Source organism: Chanodichthys erythropterus, chromosome 12 (assembly GCF_024489055.1).
Source record: "Chanodichthys erythropterus isolate Z2021 chromosome 12, ASM2448905v1, whole genome shotgun sequence".
NCBI classification, from domain to species: Eukaryota; Metazoa; Chordata; class Actinopteri; order Cypriniformes; family Xenocyprididae; genus Chanodichthys; species Chanodichthys erythropterus.
In genome coordinates this window covers 41,801,941-41,823,079 of record NC_090232.1, presented here as the reverse complement: position 1 = coordinate 41,823,079, position 21,139 = coordinate 41,801,941, and the positions used below count along the sequence as shown (strand labels likewise).

Sequence of the window (21,139 nt, the reverse complement as noted above, 5' to 3'; positions counted from 1 at the left end):
CTGACTACACAATCCAACATGGAGTAGTGAGAGATGGGGGCTCCTCTTCGAGACCAGCGCGCAGGCTTCAGCCACGGCAGGCGACGCGAGGCGAAAAATCAGCGATACAGCCATCGGGATGTTGCATAACGCGAGGATTCCTGGCTCTTTAAGCAGATGCATTGCAAACCGTGACGGATAAAGTGCATTGCGCGGAGGAAGAACGAAAATAAGGAACGCTGAAACGGATTTGGGGGAAACTCGTTGATGCACTGGACTTTAAAAAAAAGGCGAGGTGGAAAATCGAGACAACATGAAGCCCGAACGCTGCGCGCCCGCGGTGGGATATTATTTTTATTGTAGGTGAAACGAGGGGGAAAATGACTGAGGAATCGCACCCAGACGAGTGAGTATTCACTTTTTAAGAAAACGAAGCATGTGGACACGAATGGAAATCTTATCCCTTGTCCAAGAATGCGTTCCCGAGCTATACGAGGGGTCAGTCAAATGCAGGGAATTCGTGCATGCGCTTCTGAGAGGGACGTTGGAGATGTTAATACTAAGAAACAATGCAGTGTCAAAGAGATTTGAGTGCTGGGCCCCTGCTGCAGGGCTCTGGTCTCAAACCGAGAACGGGGGGAGGAGGAGGGGCTCGAGCGGAAACATTTTGTGGAGAGATCCTTTACCGAATTCCTTATATCACCTCGACCCTAAAGATGAATTACCGCTCCGAGAAAGCAACTAGACGACTGCTAAGTTTATAAACATGCAATGCTGGAACAATGTGCTTGTGTAGGCTCTCAGAGCGGCCGTTCTTGGTGTCTTTCTTTGTGGTGGTCTGACATGCTATATCCGCCATTTCTTTTTCGTGAATCGCTCTCATTTGCATACTGTCCTTCATTCATAAAAATACAGGCGGGGGCGCGCACAGCAGAGAGAGCGCCTCAGAGCTGTCCTGATGTTAAAGCAGGCCCTATATGGCATATATAGGCCTATATGTGCGTTTTAAATGTTGAATTTAATAATTGCATTCGCAAAAACGCGAGTGTAAACAAGTTACATGAATGTAGCGCGTAGTATCTGTTGGTTGTCATAACAGTAGCCTGTCCTACTGTTTAGCAAGTAGTTTAGTTACTGTTTTTTTGCTACATTCTTCTGCATAACAAACACTTCTTTCTTCACGGTATTTGACTCGGACGATCAAAGTCTCGTTAATAGCATTAGGGCCGTTTTAAATGGCTCGTTAACTCCGTGAGCTCTTTAGGGGCTTAAAATCAACTTCTGTAACATACACTCAATCTGTATTAACAAGGCAATGTTTATTTGGACTGTCTTTTATGCCGCAGTCCGTTTTGATCAAACGATTATGTGTAATGAGAGCTTTAATAGCCTATTCTGGAGATTATTATTTAGAGGAAACTGTGTTGTAACATTTTTTCAACGTCTGTAACTCGTGTTTTAGCATCTAAAAATGTCTACTAGAAATTAAAGTATTTTAGAAATCTATTTGCTACTTTTCCTTAACCCGTGAAAATTAACGTCAAGTAGCCTACAAAGAGTGCTATAATTTTCCCTATTCGTGGTGGTTACGCCAATTGAAAACACGGACATTACTTTTTTTGTTTTTGAATTAATTATGATAATCAAATAGACAACTAGAAAAACACAAATCAGACAAACAATTATAACGTATGTGTCTTTAAACACGTTAATTTTTCTTTGCCTTCATACAGTAGCTAACAGTCAAATATCTTAGACGTTTTAAACTGTTATATATTTTTTGATAATGAATCATGACAGATAGATACCCAACAGACGTGTTGCTATGGTTACCGTCTCGCGCAACGGCGATTTTTGACTGAACTTGTAATATACTATTATATTTTTGACTGTACTTGTAATAACTTTTTGATTACTAAAACTAGTAAAAAAAAAACAACTACTAAAACTTAGCCTACAAAGAGTCTTCCCTATACTCCTGGTGGTTAACGCCAATTGAAAACATGGACATTACATTTTTTTTTTTGAATTAATTATCATAATCAAATAGACAACTAGGAAAACACAAAACAGACAAACGATTATAACGTATGTGTGTTTAAATACGTTAAAAATGTTTACTTTTTATTTGCCTTCACACTGTAGCTAACCGTCAAATATCTTAGACGTTTTAAACTGTTATATATTTTTGATAATGAATCATGACAGATACAGATACCCGACGGTCACGTGTTGCTATGGTTAACATCTCGCTCAACGGCTGTTTTTGTTTGCAAACTTAAATCTGACTGACCTTGTGATTTATACTTTTTGATTACTGAAACGTCATTAAAATACATAAATTCATAAACAAGGACCAGCCTAAACTTAGTAGGAATTGCTTGTTGTCCAAAAGTTACATTTATCATTTTAATTGCTTGAACTCAACTTATATTTCCTCAACTAGAGATGTATCGCAAGAGCGTAACCCCGAAGCTGGCGGGCAATTTCTCTTACTTTAATTTATGGCACACCCGTTTGAGTAAATACGTGTGTCACACTGAGATGTAAAGGCCCATATAATAGCCCGAGGTTGGGAAATGTTGACTTTTATCGGCGGAGGGGAGGGCTATGGGCTACTCCAAAAATGGGAGGAGGTTTCTGAGAAGGCGCTCCCGGAATGATTGTGAAGGGAAACAATGGTGAGAGGATTAAAGAAAGATCCGGCGGAAGTGAAAGAGGTGGGTGAAGCGGTGAAGCGTAACTTTGCTGTCACGCCCCTCGATTGTTTGATTCTCAATGTCGTGCCAAACATGAATGGATTACTCTGCACAGTTCACTTCACTGCAAGGAAATCTTTCTCCTTTACTTAATAGGCATATCTCTCCTTTTGAACCGTTATGGCCCCAGGTATCACAGATTGGAGATCCATGTCATGAAACATATATCTGTGACTAAAAAAAAAAAAAAAAAAAAAGTCTGAAAGCAATTGGAAAGCAGTTGCAAACAGAATGCTATGCTTTTTGTTACTTCACTGACTTAACTGCCTCCATAAAGTGTCCAATGCTTTTTATTTAATTTTTAAAACATACTTTTGTTTGTGAAATGTGTTGCTTATTTTTTCTCATTTGGTTTGATTTTGTCATCTCATGCATTGTTTAAAAGGCTTAAAGGGGTTCTTCACACAAAAATGAAAATTATCCCATGATTTACTCACCCTCAAGCCATCCTAGGTGTATATGACTATCTTCTTTCAGATGAACACAATCGGAGATATATTTATATCCTTAGTCCTCCAAGGTTTATAACGGTTGTGAATGGGGGCCCAAATTCTGAAGACAAAAAAAATCCTTAAAAAAATGAATCCATATGACTCCAGGGTGTTATTAAAGGCCTTCTGAAGGAAGGAAATTGATGCGTTTGTGTAAGACAAATATCCATATTTTAAAATATATCCTTACAAATATCCTTCATTTAAAGTAAAATAACGAGCTTCCGGCACGACAGCCATACGCATTCGATGTACGTCCAAAAAGTGTTAACTTCCACGGCGTAGTACACTACGCCATGACGTATAACGCTATGTCCTTTGCTATAATTCTAAGTGTTGTAAGTCCTTTGCTATGAGTGTTGTTCGTTATGTCATTGTGTAGAACATCATGGCATTGTGTACTACGTTGCGGAAGTTAATGCTTTTTGGACGTACGTCAAATGCGTATGGCTGTCTCGCAGAAAGCTCATTATTTTACTTTAGAACATCTTAAATAAGGATATTTGTCTTACACACACGCATCGCCTTTATTAACCCCCTGGAGTCATATGGATTCATTTTTTATGGATGGATGCATTTTTTTTTTTATTATAGGGCATGTTGTAGTCCATATTAAAATATAAAAAATAAATTGAAAATTCGAAAATAAATAGCCTATTAAGTCTTTAAGTATTAAGTGTGATAAACAACATTGCGAATACAAAAAAAATGAATGGCTGTTTGAAGCATTTTAAATACTGTAGTGCTGTATCTGCTTTGTTAACGTGGTTTCCGGGGTAACCGCTGCATTTCTGCTGTTCCATCAGCTCCCTCTACTGTCAGAGAGTGAACGTGCACTTTCATTCAGTGCGTCTCTTTCACTCGTTCTGCCATGTGCTTCTCGTGCACGTTGGGTTTGATTTCATAGTGTGCGTGCCTCTTTGACGCCGCATACAGCAGTGTTGTGGATTTCATACGGCTGATAGGTAATCTTAAAATGTAATGTAAAAATTAGAATAATTCATAATAAATAATTATTCACGTTATTTTGAGGTGCCCATAGTAACAATATCGTGTATATTCATTATCGTGACATATCGTATTACTGAATATCGTCTACTCCAGAATCTGGGCTCCCATTCATAAACATAATAAACCTTATAGGACAAAGGATATTTTTGAATATATCTCTGATTGTGTTTGTCTGAAAGGAGATAGTCATATACACCTAGGATGGTTTGAGGGATAATTTTCATTTTTGGGTGAACTATCCCCTTTAAGGGTCTAAATTGTGTCTTTTTTGGGCCACTTTGTCAAAACATTTGTTACAAGAACTGGAGTGAAGGAAAATTGTCTGCCAGTTTATTTTAAATTCTTATTTGCTTAAAGTGTTGTTTTAGTATTTTGGATTGGCCTTTTAAGAAGTTTTACTTTAATAAGCTACACTGTGCTAAATTTTTACTCCAAACCATTGGTGGCCTTTGCCTGCTTTATGTATTTTGGGTTTGCTTGACTGATGTTGCCTAAATGGGTCACTGTCCTGTGCTGTTCTCGCTACTTCCTGTGTGTTATTGCAGTTGACATCTTGGCCATTAGGCCTTGTATCACCACAATGCATATCTGCTCTCGCTGTCACATAAGTTCCATTTTTCAAAATTAACTGTATAATTGGGGTTCATTGTGACTGAAAATGTATAAATATCAAGGGGAGCTTTAAAGGACTAAAAAATGAAAATTTTGTCATCATTTACTCATGTCATTACAACCTTGTAACATTGTAACAACCTTCTTCAGGGGTAAGTAAATGATGACAAGATTTTTGTTTTGGTTGAACTATTCCTTTAAAATGTTAAACATTCTAGAGTTTTTTGGAAACTCTAGAATGCTGGTGTGGAATGCGAGTTCCTCAAAAACGTGCTGAGCAAACCAGTGGCTCCCCATTGGTAATGACTGTAGCCTGAAGGTGTGTGAACGTGCTCACGTGAACTGGCTGGCGCCCAGACCTCAGACCCGGATGCCCTATGGGCCGTTTGGGAGGGGAGGAATGCAATCTATATTGATCAAACCAGCATGACCTATATGCAGCACCATTATGGGTCAATATTATCTGAGAGGGAAAGAGAGAGTGACATTGAGGTAAAGTCAGTCCAGATGAACTGTTCTGATGGATTTACGGTTAGGATAAGGATTGATTTCCGAGCCAGCCACTCACTGGAAGTGTTAGGGTAGTAAAATACGGAACGAAGGGACTGCAATGCTGTGATGGGAATTGAGTTCTGAAGAGTGGAAGAAGATCAGAATAAAACTTTTTCCTTTGTTTTTTGTTCAGTGTGTGGGAGAAGACAATGGCAGCTGCATATGTCACTGCATTGTGTACACTAGTGCTGTGTATAGCCAAGATTCTGGCAATACGACATGTATCACAATATAGGAGTTACGATACGAGATGATACATTGTGATACTGTATGTGAATGGCGATATATTGTGAATTTTCTTTTTTTTTAGGAAGAAGGATCTAATTTGAGAAAAACATACCACCATATGCAAAAAACCTGAAAAATTGTCTGTGGGTTGAAGCGACCCCAAATAACATGATATTTATCCCCTGTGAATTTTACCAGGGGAACCTTGCCAAAAAGTGGATTTTACCCCCCGGAACATGATTTTTACTGGTGGACCCCTCCTGAAATGTGATTGGGCTAGTTTCGAGTAGCAATTGAGCGGGTATTGTTGTGAAAACCTGGCAACTGTATAATCTGGTCTGTATAATCTTAGGTGCTAGCATAGCCTGATAATTTTATACGTGCATTTGCACTACAATCATCTTTAATGTAATTACTTGTTAAATGTCCAAATATTTCAGTTACAAAAAGAATGTAATAATGTACAATTATTCACTTAATAGGCTATTATTAATAATTAACAGTTTATCAAGTGAAAGAAATTACATTCAATTTGTTTTATGCACTATATAAGTTATACATATTTTAAATTATATATTGTTCATATGTACTATATGTATAATCATTAACTGATAGTTGATAGGGACTCGAGGGATTTCGAGGGAGGACCTGATTTGTCGTGACATCCTTGCGCTTCTTCGCGTCACCGTTTACGTTCTGAGATAACAATGCCATCAAGCGGTCGGGTTTAAACCAAACAAGAAGCAACTAACACAAATCTTGGGTGTAAATAAATAAATATCGATACAGTATTTTTGAGAATCAATACAGTATCGACAAACACAATATCGCGATATACACGTGTATAAATATTTTCTCACACCCCTAGTGTACACTGTGAATTAGTCACTTTCAGGTTTACATTTAATCATTTAGCAGATTTTATCCGAAACAACTTAGTACAAGATTAGCTATTTATGATCAAAATCTTATATCATGCTATGAGCAATTTTATATCATGGTAACAGTATATTCCACAATATAGTCATTTATCTTTTTCACATCCTGTTTGGTCACAAACCAAAAGATCAGATTGTTAATAACAAGTGCATGATAAGTTTGAAAGTAATTTTACAGACTCCCGCAAAACCTCAGGCTGAGATAAGGAGGAAATGAACTTGTGTTCTTGACGTTTACATTTATTTCTCAACAAACGTTCCTTGACCATGTGCTGTTTTTAATGCAAGTTTCTGTGTAAACGGCCTTTAAAGGTTCTCCACACCATGATTACTGCTCCTGCCTGACTTTGTTTAGTGCTGGAGAAAATTCCTTTAACCAATCTGGTACGTTCCAAATCGCCAAAAGCAATGTCAATTTATATGTTTTCTTGATCAAGCATTAATGTAATTTCCATTCTTTACATAAGCTTTTTTTATTACCAAAGGAGCTAAAATAAATAATATGAGCATGATGTATTGGTATTTGGACACTTGTGCTACACCTTAAAATGAATTTTGACACATGGGCTGTGAATGAATTCTGTTTGAAAGTTGAGGTAGTATATACCAGCTGTTCTAATGTTGACTGGCAAGTTAATTCCACCATTAATACAAGGTAAATGAGACCGCAATCGAAGTTCCCATGCTCTGCCGCAGTCAGTATGTAAATTACATTCTGAGAAATCCTGATCCTAAGTTTTGCATTTGTTAAACCGTCTGTCATATTTTGCACATGGTTGCTCATAAAAATAGGTTAAGCATTTCGGATGGCATTATCATATCTCTGCATAAGGCGTATCACTGTCTTTAAACAACGACAGAAAATCTCATTAGCATAACGAACATCATCCTCTTTAAGATTTTAGTAAACCTTATTTGCAATGCAGTGCTGTCATTTGTTAGCTCAGATATCTTCCAGAATGGAGTATGACGTCATCATTATGAGTCGAGGCTCATATCAGACTGCTTAGGTTAAATGCTGCTATATTAGCATAAGCTTTGACATTATTGAAACAAGAAGCACCAAAGGCTTGTTTGACACTCAAGTTAGCATAAATATTTATATTTATAAATATATTTTATATAATTGTGGCTGTTTATATATAATTATGTTGCACCTTGAAATATATATGACAAATGCAAATAACCCCAAGAAAAATGTTCATGTCAAAAGTTAAAATGTACACTGGCCAAAAAAAAAAGTAGTGTTTTCGATTTAAAGGGGTCTTTGATTATGATTTCACTTTTTTTAACTTGAGTTAGTGTGTAATGTTGCAGTTTGAACATAACATCTGCAAAGTTACGACGCTCAAAATTCAGTGCAAAGGGAGCTATTTTCTTTGACAAAAATCACTTTTTAAGGACTACAACAAATGGCTGGTAGGGACTACAACAAGCTTCTTCCTGGGTTGGTGACATCACTAACCCTAAAATTTACATAAACCCTACCCCCAGGAACACGCAACAAAGGGGGCGAGGCCATGTTAGGCTGCTTTAGAGAAGAGGAAGAGTTGTTGTAGTAGAGTGTTGTTACCACACCGTCAATTTACACCGGACCGCTTCAGCAGCGAGCGCGAGCCGTTAAAGCTCCGCCCTCTTCTGAAAAGTCGGCTGGTAGCAGCATTTAAAGAGACACACACAAAAACTGTGTGTTTCTGTGGGGTATTTTGAGCTGAAACTTCACAGACACAATCTGGAGACACCAGAGACTTATATTACATCTTGTAAAAGGGGCATAATAGGTCCCCTTTAAATTCATTGAAAGTCTTTGGGATGTGCTGGAGGAGACTTTACAGAGTGCTTGACTCTTGCATTGTCAATACAAGATTTGACCAAAAACTGATGCACCGCTTGATGCATTTGTCTATTTTAAATCCTATTTAAACTTTTTATTGGGCTGGGCAGTGTATAATGATTAAGATGTGTACACTTTCAAGGTGTAAGGAAAATGTTTTTATTTCTTGCTTGATGGTTACACCACTTGGCATTTGTAGTCGTTAAATCTTATTGAAAATGAAATAAATGTGTGTAAACAACATGAATGCAAAGAGTACATTTCTTCTTTGAATCATCTCTGACATTCTTATTTGTCATTGAACCACATCCTTCTGGCTCTCCCTGCAGTGACAGTTACATAGTGCGAGTGAAAGCTGTGGTAATGACGAGGGATGAGTCTAGTGGGGGTTGGCTGGCTCAGGAGGGCGGCGGTCTCAGTCGAGTGGGCGTCTGTAAGGTGGTCCCAGCTGACCTGGAGCTCCTGGGACGCAACGGCTTTCTCATCTTTGGCGAGAGACTCAAAGACAAGCAGGTTAGAGAGCTGATGCGTGCGAGGCTTCATTGTATGGTTCAAAAATCAGATTCTTCAAGCCTGATACCTTCCTCTTTCTCTGTGCTGAGCAGGTGATCCTGCAGTGCTTTCTGAAGAAAGATCTGGTCTACACTAAAGCCACGCCCACTTTCCATCACTGGCGAGTGGACAACAGGAAGTGCGGCCTGTCGTTTCAGAGCCCAGCCGATGCCAGAGCGTTTGATCGCGGTGTGAGGAAAGCAATCGAGGACCTCACGGAGGGTGAGTGGATCCGAGAGGGAGATGAGAAAGGCATTGTGTTCAATACGTAGCACGCTGACTAAGATTATAACACGAATCTTGCTTTTTCTTCAGGCTCCACTACTTCTTCCTCCACCCTGCAGAATGAAGCCGAACTGGGTGATGATGATGTTTTCACGGTGAGTCTCCCTACAGTCTGACAAGAGTCTCTATATTTATGTATTTGCCCTTGAATGGCATGAAAGGGTTAATTGTTATTTTTTATTTATTAATCAGCTGATAATTTCAGTCATTTCATTTATATACATCACTTTGGCAATCCATAGTAATAAATGGCAAGATTTATTCATGTTGTTTTAATATGACAAATGTCACACTTCTGTGGACGATTTTGAGGGAAATTGTTGAATCAGAGTTTCAAAATGATTCATAGAAATTATCAAAAAGCTTTTAAAACATCTTGGCATTGCTTAACTTTATATGACCAGCAAAATCATTGTGACTAATCATGAATATTCAACATATCAGCAGGGTATTATTATCTTCTTCCTTTTTTCTATTCATTTATCTACCCAACCTCTGAGAATATGCTATTAATGGGTCACTTGCCATCATTTTTCTGATGGATGATTTTGTGTGTGTGTGTGTGAGAGCTGTGCTCAGGAAGTGACCTTTGCTCCCTTTGTCCTCCTATTGCCCCTAATTCAACACAAGAATGCCACAACAAAGCCTTCGGATACAAGAGTCTATTTAACAAGCACGCACACATTCAAAAGCCCAAGGTTATACAGAGTAGAAATGTGAATGTGTGTTTCATTTGCTTGACTTCAGGCTTTAGGTGTTCAGTGATCAGCGTTTGCCACGGTCGCTCTGCAGTGGTGTTCCTCTAATCGCTAACTTTAGAAGTTTATGACTCACAGCTATTCATACAAGCCCAGCCAGACACTGATTATTACTAATCAGAGTAGTCAGTCGCTCCTAAGTTTAGAGAGAGAGAGAGAGATGGGATGTGTGCTGTAGGTTTAGAATGGGCAGCAGCTGTTGGATGTCTAATTCCCTCTGAGGTAAAGTCTAAAGTGATAATTAGCACAGCCACAAATACATTTCCATCCAGACATTATGCAAACAACTCTGTATGTACTTAGTATGTCTGTAGATTCACACTCAAGACTCTATCTATCTATCTATCTATCTATCTATCTATCTATCTATCTATCTATCTATCTATCTATCTATCTATCTATCTATCTATCTCTCTATCTCTCTATCTATCTATCTATCTATCTATCTATCTATCTATCTATCTATCTATCTATCTATCTATCTAAATTGGTGGAAATTATAATTACTATATTTTTTATGCATTATAATTAACTATATATGAATTATATAATATAAATATTAATTACATTGTGTATTATAATTAAGGCAATATATGCACTTTACAAATTAAAAACAAACATATTTATAAGTGAAAAGTATAATTTATTTTAATTTAACAAGATCACATATGCTTTTATGTTTTTGTAAATATGTCTATAACCTTATTATTTATGGTGAACATTTACATTTAACAAACGACCCTTTTTTTACAGTAAAATTGTAAATTAACATTTACAGTAAAAAAATATATTTTTTTAAATAGTTACGTTTTTTTTCTTATTATTTTCTTATGTTGCCAGTTATGTATACTGGGGAGTTTGTTACATTATGTTGTGTAGTTAATGTTGATTGCATTATTTTAGTGTCACATGTTACCCTGATGCTGCAGCTGCCAGATTTTTGCTGTAAATTTAACAAAAGTGTTTTACAGTGTAGTGTAGATTTCAGTCCTTGCAGAAGAAAGGAGCCAGATGACTTAAGAGAGGCGAGCTGTGTTTGTAATCATCTCAAGCTCACACACACACACAAACACACGCACTCTCTTTCTCTCTCTCGAGTTATTGATGGCCCTGTGGCTCTCTGTCAACTCTTAAAGCAGATGCTCGCACACACATACACACTCGCACACACATACACACTCGCACACACATACACACTCACACATACATACACACTCACACATACACACACTCACACATACACACACACTGCTGGCTCTAAACTCAGGCTCCAGGCTTCAGGAAGAGCCACAGGAAGGAGACAGTGTGGATTTCAGGGGTTGAAGGTCAGAGATAATAGTGCTGATGATAGTTCTCAAGCACTTCATTTACACAAACCTTGCACACCCAGACACAGGGCCAAAGGTCAAGCAGAATGACCCGTGCAGAGTTGTTGTTGAACGTTTTAAAAGCTTTTATATACAGACACTTTCTGCATTTTCTCTGACATGGTGAAAGTTAAATTTGAAGTTCTCAATGATTTGATGCATTTAAATGTTTTATTTTTCCTCTCTGAAGCCCGGCTATAATTAATCTTATATCATGGTAACGTTATAAATCACAACACAGTTATTTTTGCTGGAAATTCAACGAGAAATACAGCTCGGTGTGACCCTCGTTCAAGGGCGGGGAGTCATTTGGTTTGTGCCAAGTCACCATGATCCTGCCAACATGCTCAAATTGGGAAACAATTTCTATTCTTGCTCTCTCTGTCTGTCCGTCAGAATGCCACAGACAGCTCGTCTAACTCTTCTCAGAAGAGAGAGCCGTCCATGCAGACGCTCGCACCCATCAGCTTCTCTGAGCCCCACCATTGCATTCTGGGACATCTCTACGACCAGCACAGGCACTCTGACCGTTACTACCTGGAACAGGTGAGTTTGTATAAATGATCTGTTCGTGCAACATTTACTCAAGTTATTTGTCATCACAGTGTACTGTTTTTACTGCACTTTGAGTCCTTACTTGCAGACTATTATTTAGACACTAGAGGCAGTATACTGTTCAGCCAGACTTTTTTTTTTTTATAATTATGTTCTTGCAAACTGCTTTTTTTCTGAAGAAAAATGACTAAGTTTGATTCTTTTAAAGAATATCATATCCTTTCTCTGCAAAAATGTGAAAAAATGAGCCGCTCAGATTTCGCTCTTCTTGTGACTTAGGAAGGGGATCTTATTATAATATTACCGCCCCTTAATCTGCATGTTTCCACCCATGGCGTCGTCATTTTGTTTTCACAAGTGAAAATGGTGTACCAGTTCTAATGCCAGGGTAAAGTTTGAGCAAAGCAAGCTAACTGTTCTGTCATTGGCTGCACAGACGAGCACTGAACACTGTTTAGAGTCTCGTTGGCTTGGATAGCCTGCAAGTTGACCCTGGCAAGCTCGATTGCTAAAAAAGGAGCATTTTCATCTGAGTGATATTTTGGAAAAAATATTAGACCATTCACAGCACTTGATAGCAATCGATAACGTTAGCCTGGTGTGTAAGGCTCTGTTTGGCAAACAGGTACGCTATGCATAGTGGGCGTCCAAACGGGTTTTGCCCAAAAGATTAACATGACGGCACATGCTAGTCGATGAGTTGAAACAACTCCACAGCAACTGCATAAATTTATCCACTAACCATTCAGAAACATCCAGTTTCATTCTAAAAGTTGTTTTCCTGAGTCTCTCCATCAGTGTCGAACAATGTAAGGCTGAACACCGTTACTGACAATCCTCATTTTGGCTGCGTGAGATTCTCCAGCGTTGTTGTTGTTGAGCAACCGAAGCGTGAGCTGTTAAAGCTCCGCCTCTTTTTGGGCAGGGAGCAGCAGCTAATTTGCATTTAAAGGGACACACAAAAACAGCATGTTTTTGCTTAAACCCAAATGGGGCATGCTATAATAAATGATCTGTGGGGTATTTTGAGCTGAAACTTCACAGACATCCTGGGGACACCAGAGACTTCTATTACATCTTGTGAAAAGGGGTATAATAGGTCCCCTTTAAAGATTAATGATTAATTTAGTCTGAAAAGGTATCACTTTGCATCTTTTGTTTTAGTGTAGTTGCATTCTTTTTATGCCTCTTTAGGTTTTAAAGATAAGTGGTGGCAATAAGTGATATTACATTTTTTATCATAAAATACTGAGATATTTGTTCAAGATATCCAGTACCATTTCATTCTTCTTACATCTACACTACCGTTCAGAAGTTTGAGATCTGTAAGATTTTTAATGTTTTTAAAAGAAATGTCGTCTGCTCACCAAGGCTGCATTTATTTAATTAAAAATACAGTAAAAACAGTAATATTGTGAACTATTATAACAATTTAAAATGACTGTTTTCTATTTGAAAATATTTTAAAATGTAATTTATTCCTGTGATCAAAGCTGAATTTTCAGCATCATTACTCCAGTCTTCAGTGTCACATGATCCTTCAGAAATCATTCTAATATGATTTGATGCTCAAGAAATATTTGTGTACAATATTTTTTTTTTTTTCAGGATTCTTTGATGAATAGAAATGGATAGAACCGTTTATTTGAAATATAATCTTTTGTAACATTATAAATGTCATCACTGTCACTTTTGATCGATTTAATGCATCCTTGCTTAATACAAGTATTCATTTCTTTAAAATTTTCTTTTGTAAAAAATAAAAATAAAAATTTTTACTGACCCCAAACCTTTGAACAGTAGTGTAAAATGTTACATAAGCTTTGTATTTCAGGTAAATGCTGTTCTTTTGAACTTTCTATTCATCAAGGAATCCTGCAAAAAACGTTTTTTCAACATTGATAATAATAAGAAATGTTTCTTGAGCATCAAATCATCATATTAGAATGATTTCTGAAGGATCATGTGACACTGAAAACTGGAGTAATTATGCTGAAAATTCAGCTTTGCCATCACAGGAAAAAGTTGTTTGAAATTGTAATAATATTTCACAATATTACTGTTTTTACTGCATTTCTAATTAAATAAATGCAGCCTTGGTGAGCAGATAGTGAATAGTAGTGTATATCCCGCTTGTGTTTAACTCTAAACATTCTCTATGTCTCTGCCATTCAGACGGTGCCCATGTTCCCATGTTCACGTCACGTAAGGTTTCACGAAGAGGACGAGGAAATCGTACGGATTAACCCACGCGAGCGCTCTTGGTTAACGGGCTACGAGGACTATCGCCACGCCACCACAGCCACACGGGGCAAACCTCTGCGGCCAGACCCCACGGACGCTTACGTTCACCTCGCTAAGATCGAACCTCCCAAACACGACTACACTTACTCTTACCCACTCAGTGGGGACGGACACACAACCCGCGACAGCAAAACGGGCATTGGCGGTGGCGTGGTCACTGGTCAGCCACGGCCGCTGACTGCCAAATGGCTGCCGCGGCGTGTGGAGGACAGCAGAGAGCGCTTACGGTGCGTGTACTGTCAGAACATGTTCAGTCCGGCCGAAAACGGACGCGGACGCTGTCAGGAAGCTCCGGACCCCGTGCAGACGTGCATTCGTCGGGTGAGCTTCATGTGGTGCGCGGACAGCCTGCTCTACCATTGCATGTCGGACCCCGAGGGCGACTATTCGGACCCCTGTTCCTGCGATGCCAGCGAAGAGCGATTCTGCCTGCGCTGGCTAGCACTCCTGGGACTGTCGCTGCTAGCGCCCTGCATGTGCTGTTACGCGCCGTTGCGAGCGTGCTACCACTGTGGCGTCGCGTGCCACTGCTGCGGCGGCAAGCACAAAGCCGCGGGGTGAGCGGGAAACATGCGAGCACACCAGCAGCTGGGAAAAACTACAGCGTGAAATGCAAATGAAAAGTGGAAGAATGAACTTGTGGCTGCATTTGAGTTTTGCTCCCCCATTTTTGTTTTGTTTTCTCAATTTTATTGTACTGGACAGCTGTCCTGGTTTGTATTTTTCTTTGTTTTTAAAAGAGTAACCTTCAGCTTCCATTTAAAAGACTACACGATAAATATTCATTTATATATGAAAAGTATATATAAATATATGTAGATATAAATATATAAATCCAGGTACTTTATATTTTTATGCTCATCTGCTTTGAAGGTTTGAATTATCTTCCTTCCGTCTCATCTTTGTTTTAATATGTTGGTTTGATTTGATTTTACTCTCCCGGCGTCAGCCTTTTGTTAGGTCTCTCCAGTCAGAGGCTTCTCTTCTACTGTGATCCACTCCGTCTACATAAGACAAACCCAGAGGAATCCAAAATAGCTGACCTGTAGGACGGTAGATCTTGTGTGTATGTGTGTGTGTGTGGATGTGGGAAATGACATTTTGCCAAATTGCCAATATTAATTTGCTGCGTGCAAACTGATGGCAAACACATTGCTGCCCAAATGTAAAGCAGGTGTGCGGGTGAATCTCATGAAAACATGTGCAGGTCATATTTGACCCCAAAATAAAAAGAAAATGGGCTTTATTTTGCCTATTTTAGGACCTTTTAGCATTACTTTCATGACAATTAAGCATGTTTGCCAACCAAAGTGTCATTACCGTAATGCAAAAAATTTCATTACCATAATGTTTTTCTATTTTCCATTATTATAATTGTGTTTTTTATTACAAGAAAAGAGGGAAGAGTACACCAAATACTACTATTATGTATAAATACTTCACATTTTTTTCATATTCCAGGAATGAGAGTAAGATTGTTGTTGCACTGCTGTAATGAAATGACGTGCTTGATTGTCATGAAAGTTGTATTTTCAAAAAGTACATTTATTGGTTGCTTTCGGGGTGAGATAGGAGTTGGACGTGTTCTTTATAAGGTTTTGTGAGGCGTATGTGCCTGCCTGTTATTGATGTTATGAAAACCAGCCTCAAAAATCGATGTACCCCTCCTACAGGGCGAAAATCAAGATGTCTTTTTCTCTGCCTTTGTCTTAAGCACAACACAAACTAGTAAAACTAACAAACAAGAAAAAACAACCATCTAAACACTGTGCAAGTTGTTGTGAAGTTTTCAAAATATATTTCCAGGTGCTGGCCTATCAGCATCATCCTTCAAAACGACATCCAGCCAATCAGTGGACTGTGACAGCGTTGTCATGACGACTGTGATCATGTTTGTCAGCTGATGTTTTATGTCCTATTTGTCTTTCTCTTTCTCGTGTCTATCATCTCTCTTTCCCCCCTCTTCCTGTGAAAAGCTTTTGCAGTAGTACTATCTGATGCGTGACAAAAGAGGAGCAGTTTTATTTTTTTATCGGTGTCCAGGAGAGTGAGTTCTCTGTCTGTCTGATGCTCCTGAACATTCTGAGATTAAAAGAAAGTGCCTGAATCAGCCAGTGCCGTCTCACCCCTTCTGTCCAGCTCCAAATCATTAATGTTACGTGGCTGTTATTTCTTCCTTTTGACATCTTTGGGACATGATTGCTTCAATTACAAGAGGTAAAATTGTCACAATCAGTCCTTTTTTCCCCCCTTGACCGGTTACAACCACAACATGCTACGCACATCAAGATCATTTGTTGATTGCTCTATAGAGCAAAACAGTAGGGTTTCAGAAGTAAAATCTTATTCATTTTCTCCATAGAGAAAATTTATTTTTTAGCAACAACATACATGCTTCACAAGCTCAGAGATTGTTAAATGTTGGTATACTAATATAAAAGTCACAAGTCAGTGTCATTTCAACTGTTTAAAAAACTGTTCCCAACACTCAAACTATTTATATATTTGTATATATTTGAATATTTTGTAACAAATATATCAATAAAAATATATTGAATATAAATATATTTGTTCTTATATAAAATGACATGTTTTGTATATCTCACACATATATGTGCACAGACATTGAGTGCTTCTCAATACTCAAATTGATGCTTCCTCGCTCCTCCAGCCCTTGACCCGGAAACCGATCGAACTCAGCCATCTTGAAGGGCATCTCAATTCTCTAATTTCACTGTGAGGAGCGAGGAAGCTTCCCGAGGAGTCATGAGCGAGGATACACAGGTGTATCTTTCCCTCACATCCTATGGGGTGGGGCTAAGACGCAAGGAAAGGAAACGGGAATGCACAAATAAGAAATGAGAAGCACCCATTAAAACTCTATACGGACACTTTCGCATTTCTGGGGTTCTCAGAAGCGGAGGTTGTGGTGTGTGTGTGAATGTGCATGAATTACATGTGATAGTATGTATGTGTGTGTGTGCGCGTAGAAAGCCGGGCACGTGCTGGTATGACAGCATGTCCCATTTTACACCACCAGTAACACTGTCTTCCTGTGCATTATCTAACAGATCTCATGAATGAGCAGCCATTGTAATGCAAAGTCAAAAACATATTAATGGTGAGCTGCTGAATGAGTGAATAAAAAACTTGAGTGAGACAGATGGGGAGAGGGCGGGTGTCCCAAAGGCCTTGTCCAGCTTTGGACCTGTAACTACAAATAGCATCAAATTCCAGCATGTGCAGACATTTAGACCACGCTGGACTCAACAGGAGTCTTTCTTTGTCCTCTTCCCACTGTTAAAGCTGAGGAATCCGGTAACAGCACACTAATGCATATACCACAGTAGGGATGACCAAAACACCTTACAGCATGTCTACACCAACATGACGAAACTAGAATGATCCTGTTGTAATCAACAAGCCAGCGTCTGGTTTTGTCAGTTCGTCTGCTGACTGATTTGTTGATAAAAATGGGAGCGTGCTAGTTTTGCCATTTGACCTTTGTCTCGTCATTCTGCCTGCTGCCAGCTCTGTTGGTCATTTTGGATAATAACAAGAGTGTACTAGCTTTGGTGTTGTACTTTTGCTGTTTGTAATGAGAATTTAATTAGTTTTTTCATCCACTGACATCTTCATTGATGTGTCGCTCTAATGTATCCAGTTTTGTTTTCATTAATTAAAACTCAAGCATTCGAATGCTTTGTTGATAATGTCAGCATACTTTAGTTTTATCTTTGTAATTTTGTCTCGTTTTCTCATTTCATCTACCAACAACTTTGTTGATTATAATGAGAGTTCCAGTTTTGTCATTTTACTGTTGTCTAGTTTTGTTTTGTCTATTATTTATAAACTAGACACTACGGAAGAGGATTAGGGCCAAGCAATAATAAAAAAATAAAACCATCTCGAGATTGAAGTTGTTAAATTTCGAGAAAAAACTCATAAAATTTCGAGAAAAAAGTCGAGATCAAATGTTGAGAATAAAGTCATTAATTTACAAGAAAAAAGTTGTTACATTATGAGAACAAATTCTTTAAATTATGAGAAAAATGTTGTTAAATTTCGAGAAAAAAGTCGTTACATTACAAGAACAAATTCGTTAAATTATGAGAAAAAAGTCGAGATAAAATGTTGAGAATAAAGTCATTAAATTACGAGAAAAAAGTCATTAAATTACGAGAACAAAATTCGCTAAATTATGAGAAAAATGTCGTTAAATTTCAAGAAAAAAGTCGAGATAAAATGTTGAGAATAAACTCATTAAATTACGAGAAAAATGTTGTTAAATTACGAGAACAAATTCGTTAAATTGAGAAAAATGTTGTTAAATTTCGAGAAAAAAGTCGAGATAAAATGTTGAGAATAACTCATTAAATTACGAGAAAAAAGTCATTAAATTACGAGAAAAAAGTCGTTAAATTACGAGAAAAAATTTGTTAAATTATGAGAAAAATGTCGTTAAATTTAAAGAAAAAAGTCGAGATAAAATGTTGAGAATAAAGTCATTAAATTACGAGAAAAATGTCGTGAAATTTCGAGAAAAAAAGTCGAGATAAAATGTGGAGAATAAAGTCATTAAATTACGAAAAAAAAGTCATTAAATTATGAGAACAAATTCGTAATTTAACGACTTTTTTCTCATAATTTAATGACTTTATTCTCAACATTTTATCTTGACATTTTATTTTATCTATATATATAAAACATATATAGAACATATATAATTCATCATATATATATATATATATATATATATATATATAACTACACTGCTCAAAAAAAAAATTAAGGGAACACTTTGAAAACACATCAGATCTCAATGGGGAAAAATATCATGCTGGATATCTATACTGATATGGACTGGGTAATGTGTTAGAAATGAAAGGATGCCACGTCATTTGATGGAAATGAAAATTATCAACCTACAGAGGACTGAATTCAAAGACACCCTGAAAGTCAAAGTGGAAAAATGATGCAGCAGGCTAGTCCATTTTGCTGAACTTTCATTGCAACTCAAAATGGTACTCAGTAGTTTGTATGGCCCCCATGTGCTTGTATGCATGCCTGATAACATCGGGACACGCTCCTAATGAGACGATGGATGGTGTCCTGGGGTATTTCCTTCCAGATCTAGACCAGGCATCACTGAGCTCCTGGATAGTCTGAGGTGCAACCTGGCAGCATCAGATGGACCGAAACATAATGTCCCAGAGGTGTTCTATTGGATTTAGGTCAGGCGAGCATGGGGGCCATTCAATGGTATCAATTCCTTCATCCTCCAGGAACTGCCTGCATACTCTCGCCACATTGTCATGCACCAGAAGGGAACCCAGGACCCACTGCACCAGTGTAGGTTCTGACAATGGGTCCAAGGATTTCATCCCGATACCTAATGGCAGTCAGGGTGCCATTGTCTAGCCCAGGGGTAGGCAAGTTCGGTCCTAGAGAGCCGCTGTCCTTCAGAGTTTAGCTCCAACCCTGAAAAAAAAACCTTCAGCTGCCTATAGCCTTAGTAATCCTGAAGAGCTTAATTTGCTTGTTCAGGTGTGTTTGATTAAGGTTGGAGCTAAACTCAGCAGGGCAGCAGCTCTCTAGGACCAAACTTGCCTACCCCTGGTCTAGCCTGTAGAGATCTGTGTGTCCCTCCATGGATACACCTCCTCAGATCATCACTGACCCACCACCAAACCGGTCACGCTGAACGATTGTACAGGCAGCATAATGTTCTTCAAGGCTTCTCCAGACCCTTTCACATTTGTCACATGCTCAGGGTGAACCTGCTCTCATCTGTGAAAAGCACAAGGCGCCAGTGGCGGACCTGCCAATTCTGGTGTTCAATGGCAAATGCCAGTCGAGCTCCACGGTGCCGGGCAGTGAGAACAGGGACCACTAGAGGACGTCTGGCCCTCGGGCCACCCTCATGAAGTATGTTTCTGATTGTTTGGTCAGAGACATTTACACCAGTGGCCTGCTGGAGGTCATTTTTTAAGGCTCTGGCAGTGTTCCTCCTGTTCCTCCTTGCACAAAGGAGCAGACACTGGTCCTGCAGATGGGTTAAGGACCTTCTGCGGTCCAGTCCAGCTCTCCTAGAGTAACTGCCTGTCTCCTGGAATCTCCTCCATGCTCTTGAGACTGTGCTGGGAGACACAGCAAACCTTCTGGAGATGGCACGTATGGATGTGCCATCCTAGAGGAGCTGGACTGCCTGTGCAACCCCCGAAGTGTCCAGGTATCGCCTCATGCTACCAGTAGAGACACTGAACCTGGCCAAATGCAAAACTAGTGAAAAACAGTCAGAAAAGATGAGCAGGGAAAAATGTCAGTGGCCTCCACCTGTAAAGCCATTTCTGTTTTGGGGGTCGTCTCATTGTTGCCCGTCCAGTACACTTGTTGTTAATTTTATTAACACCAAAGCAGCTGAAACTGATTAACAACCCCCTCTGCTACTTAACTGACCAGATCAATATCTCAGGAGTTTAGCTAACTTAATGCTATTCTCTGATTAAAAAGTGTTCCTTTATTTTCTTTTGAGCAGTGTATATATAATTGTCAACAACAACAACATTGGTTAAAACTCATGCATATTAGTTTTTTTTTTTTTTTTTGCTTGATCTGCTGACATCTTTGTTGATAATGATTTGTTCTAATGTAATAATTTTGTCTGCTGATAATGAGATTTTTTTTTTAAATAATATTAAGAACGTACTTCTTTAGTCATTTTCCTAGTCTTCGATTTAATTTATTATGTGCCTTTGTCATTTTTTTTTAGTTTTAGTAATTTTCGTATTTTTATTTAATTTTAATTTTTTATTTCAGTTTCAAACATACTAGTTTTGTCATTTAACTTGTTTAATTTTTCATTTCATCACTGACTGCTTTGTTGCCTTCACTACTAGTTATGTTGTGTAATT

The 21,139-nt window shown here is 38.4% G+C and overlaps 1 protein-coding gene across 1 annotated transcript; it reads left to right on the top strand.

Moving 5' to 3' along the window:
* spred2a (sprouty related EVH1 domain containing 2a) lies at positions 1 to 16,705 on the top strand. Its single transcript, XM_067404912.1, has 6 exons — positions 1 to 385; positions 8,734 to 8,917; positions 9,010 to 9,178; positions 9,272 to 9,336; positions 11,763 to 11,912; positions 14,097 to 16,705. The coding sequence occupies exons 1-6, from the start codon at positions 360 to 362 to the stop codon at positions 14,784 to 14,786; spliced, it is 1,284 nt and encodes a 427-aa protein (XP_067261013.1). The 5' UTR covers positions 1 to 359; the 3' UTR covers positions 14,787 to 16,705.
* The last annotated feature ends 4,434 nt before the right edge of the window (positions 16,706 to 21,139 follow it).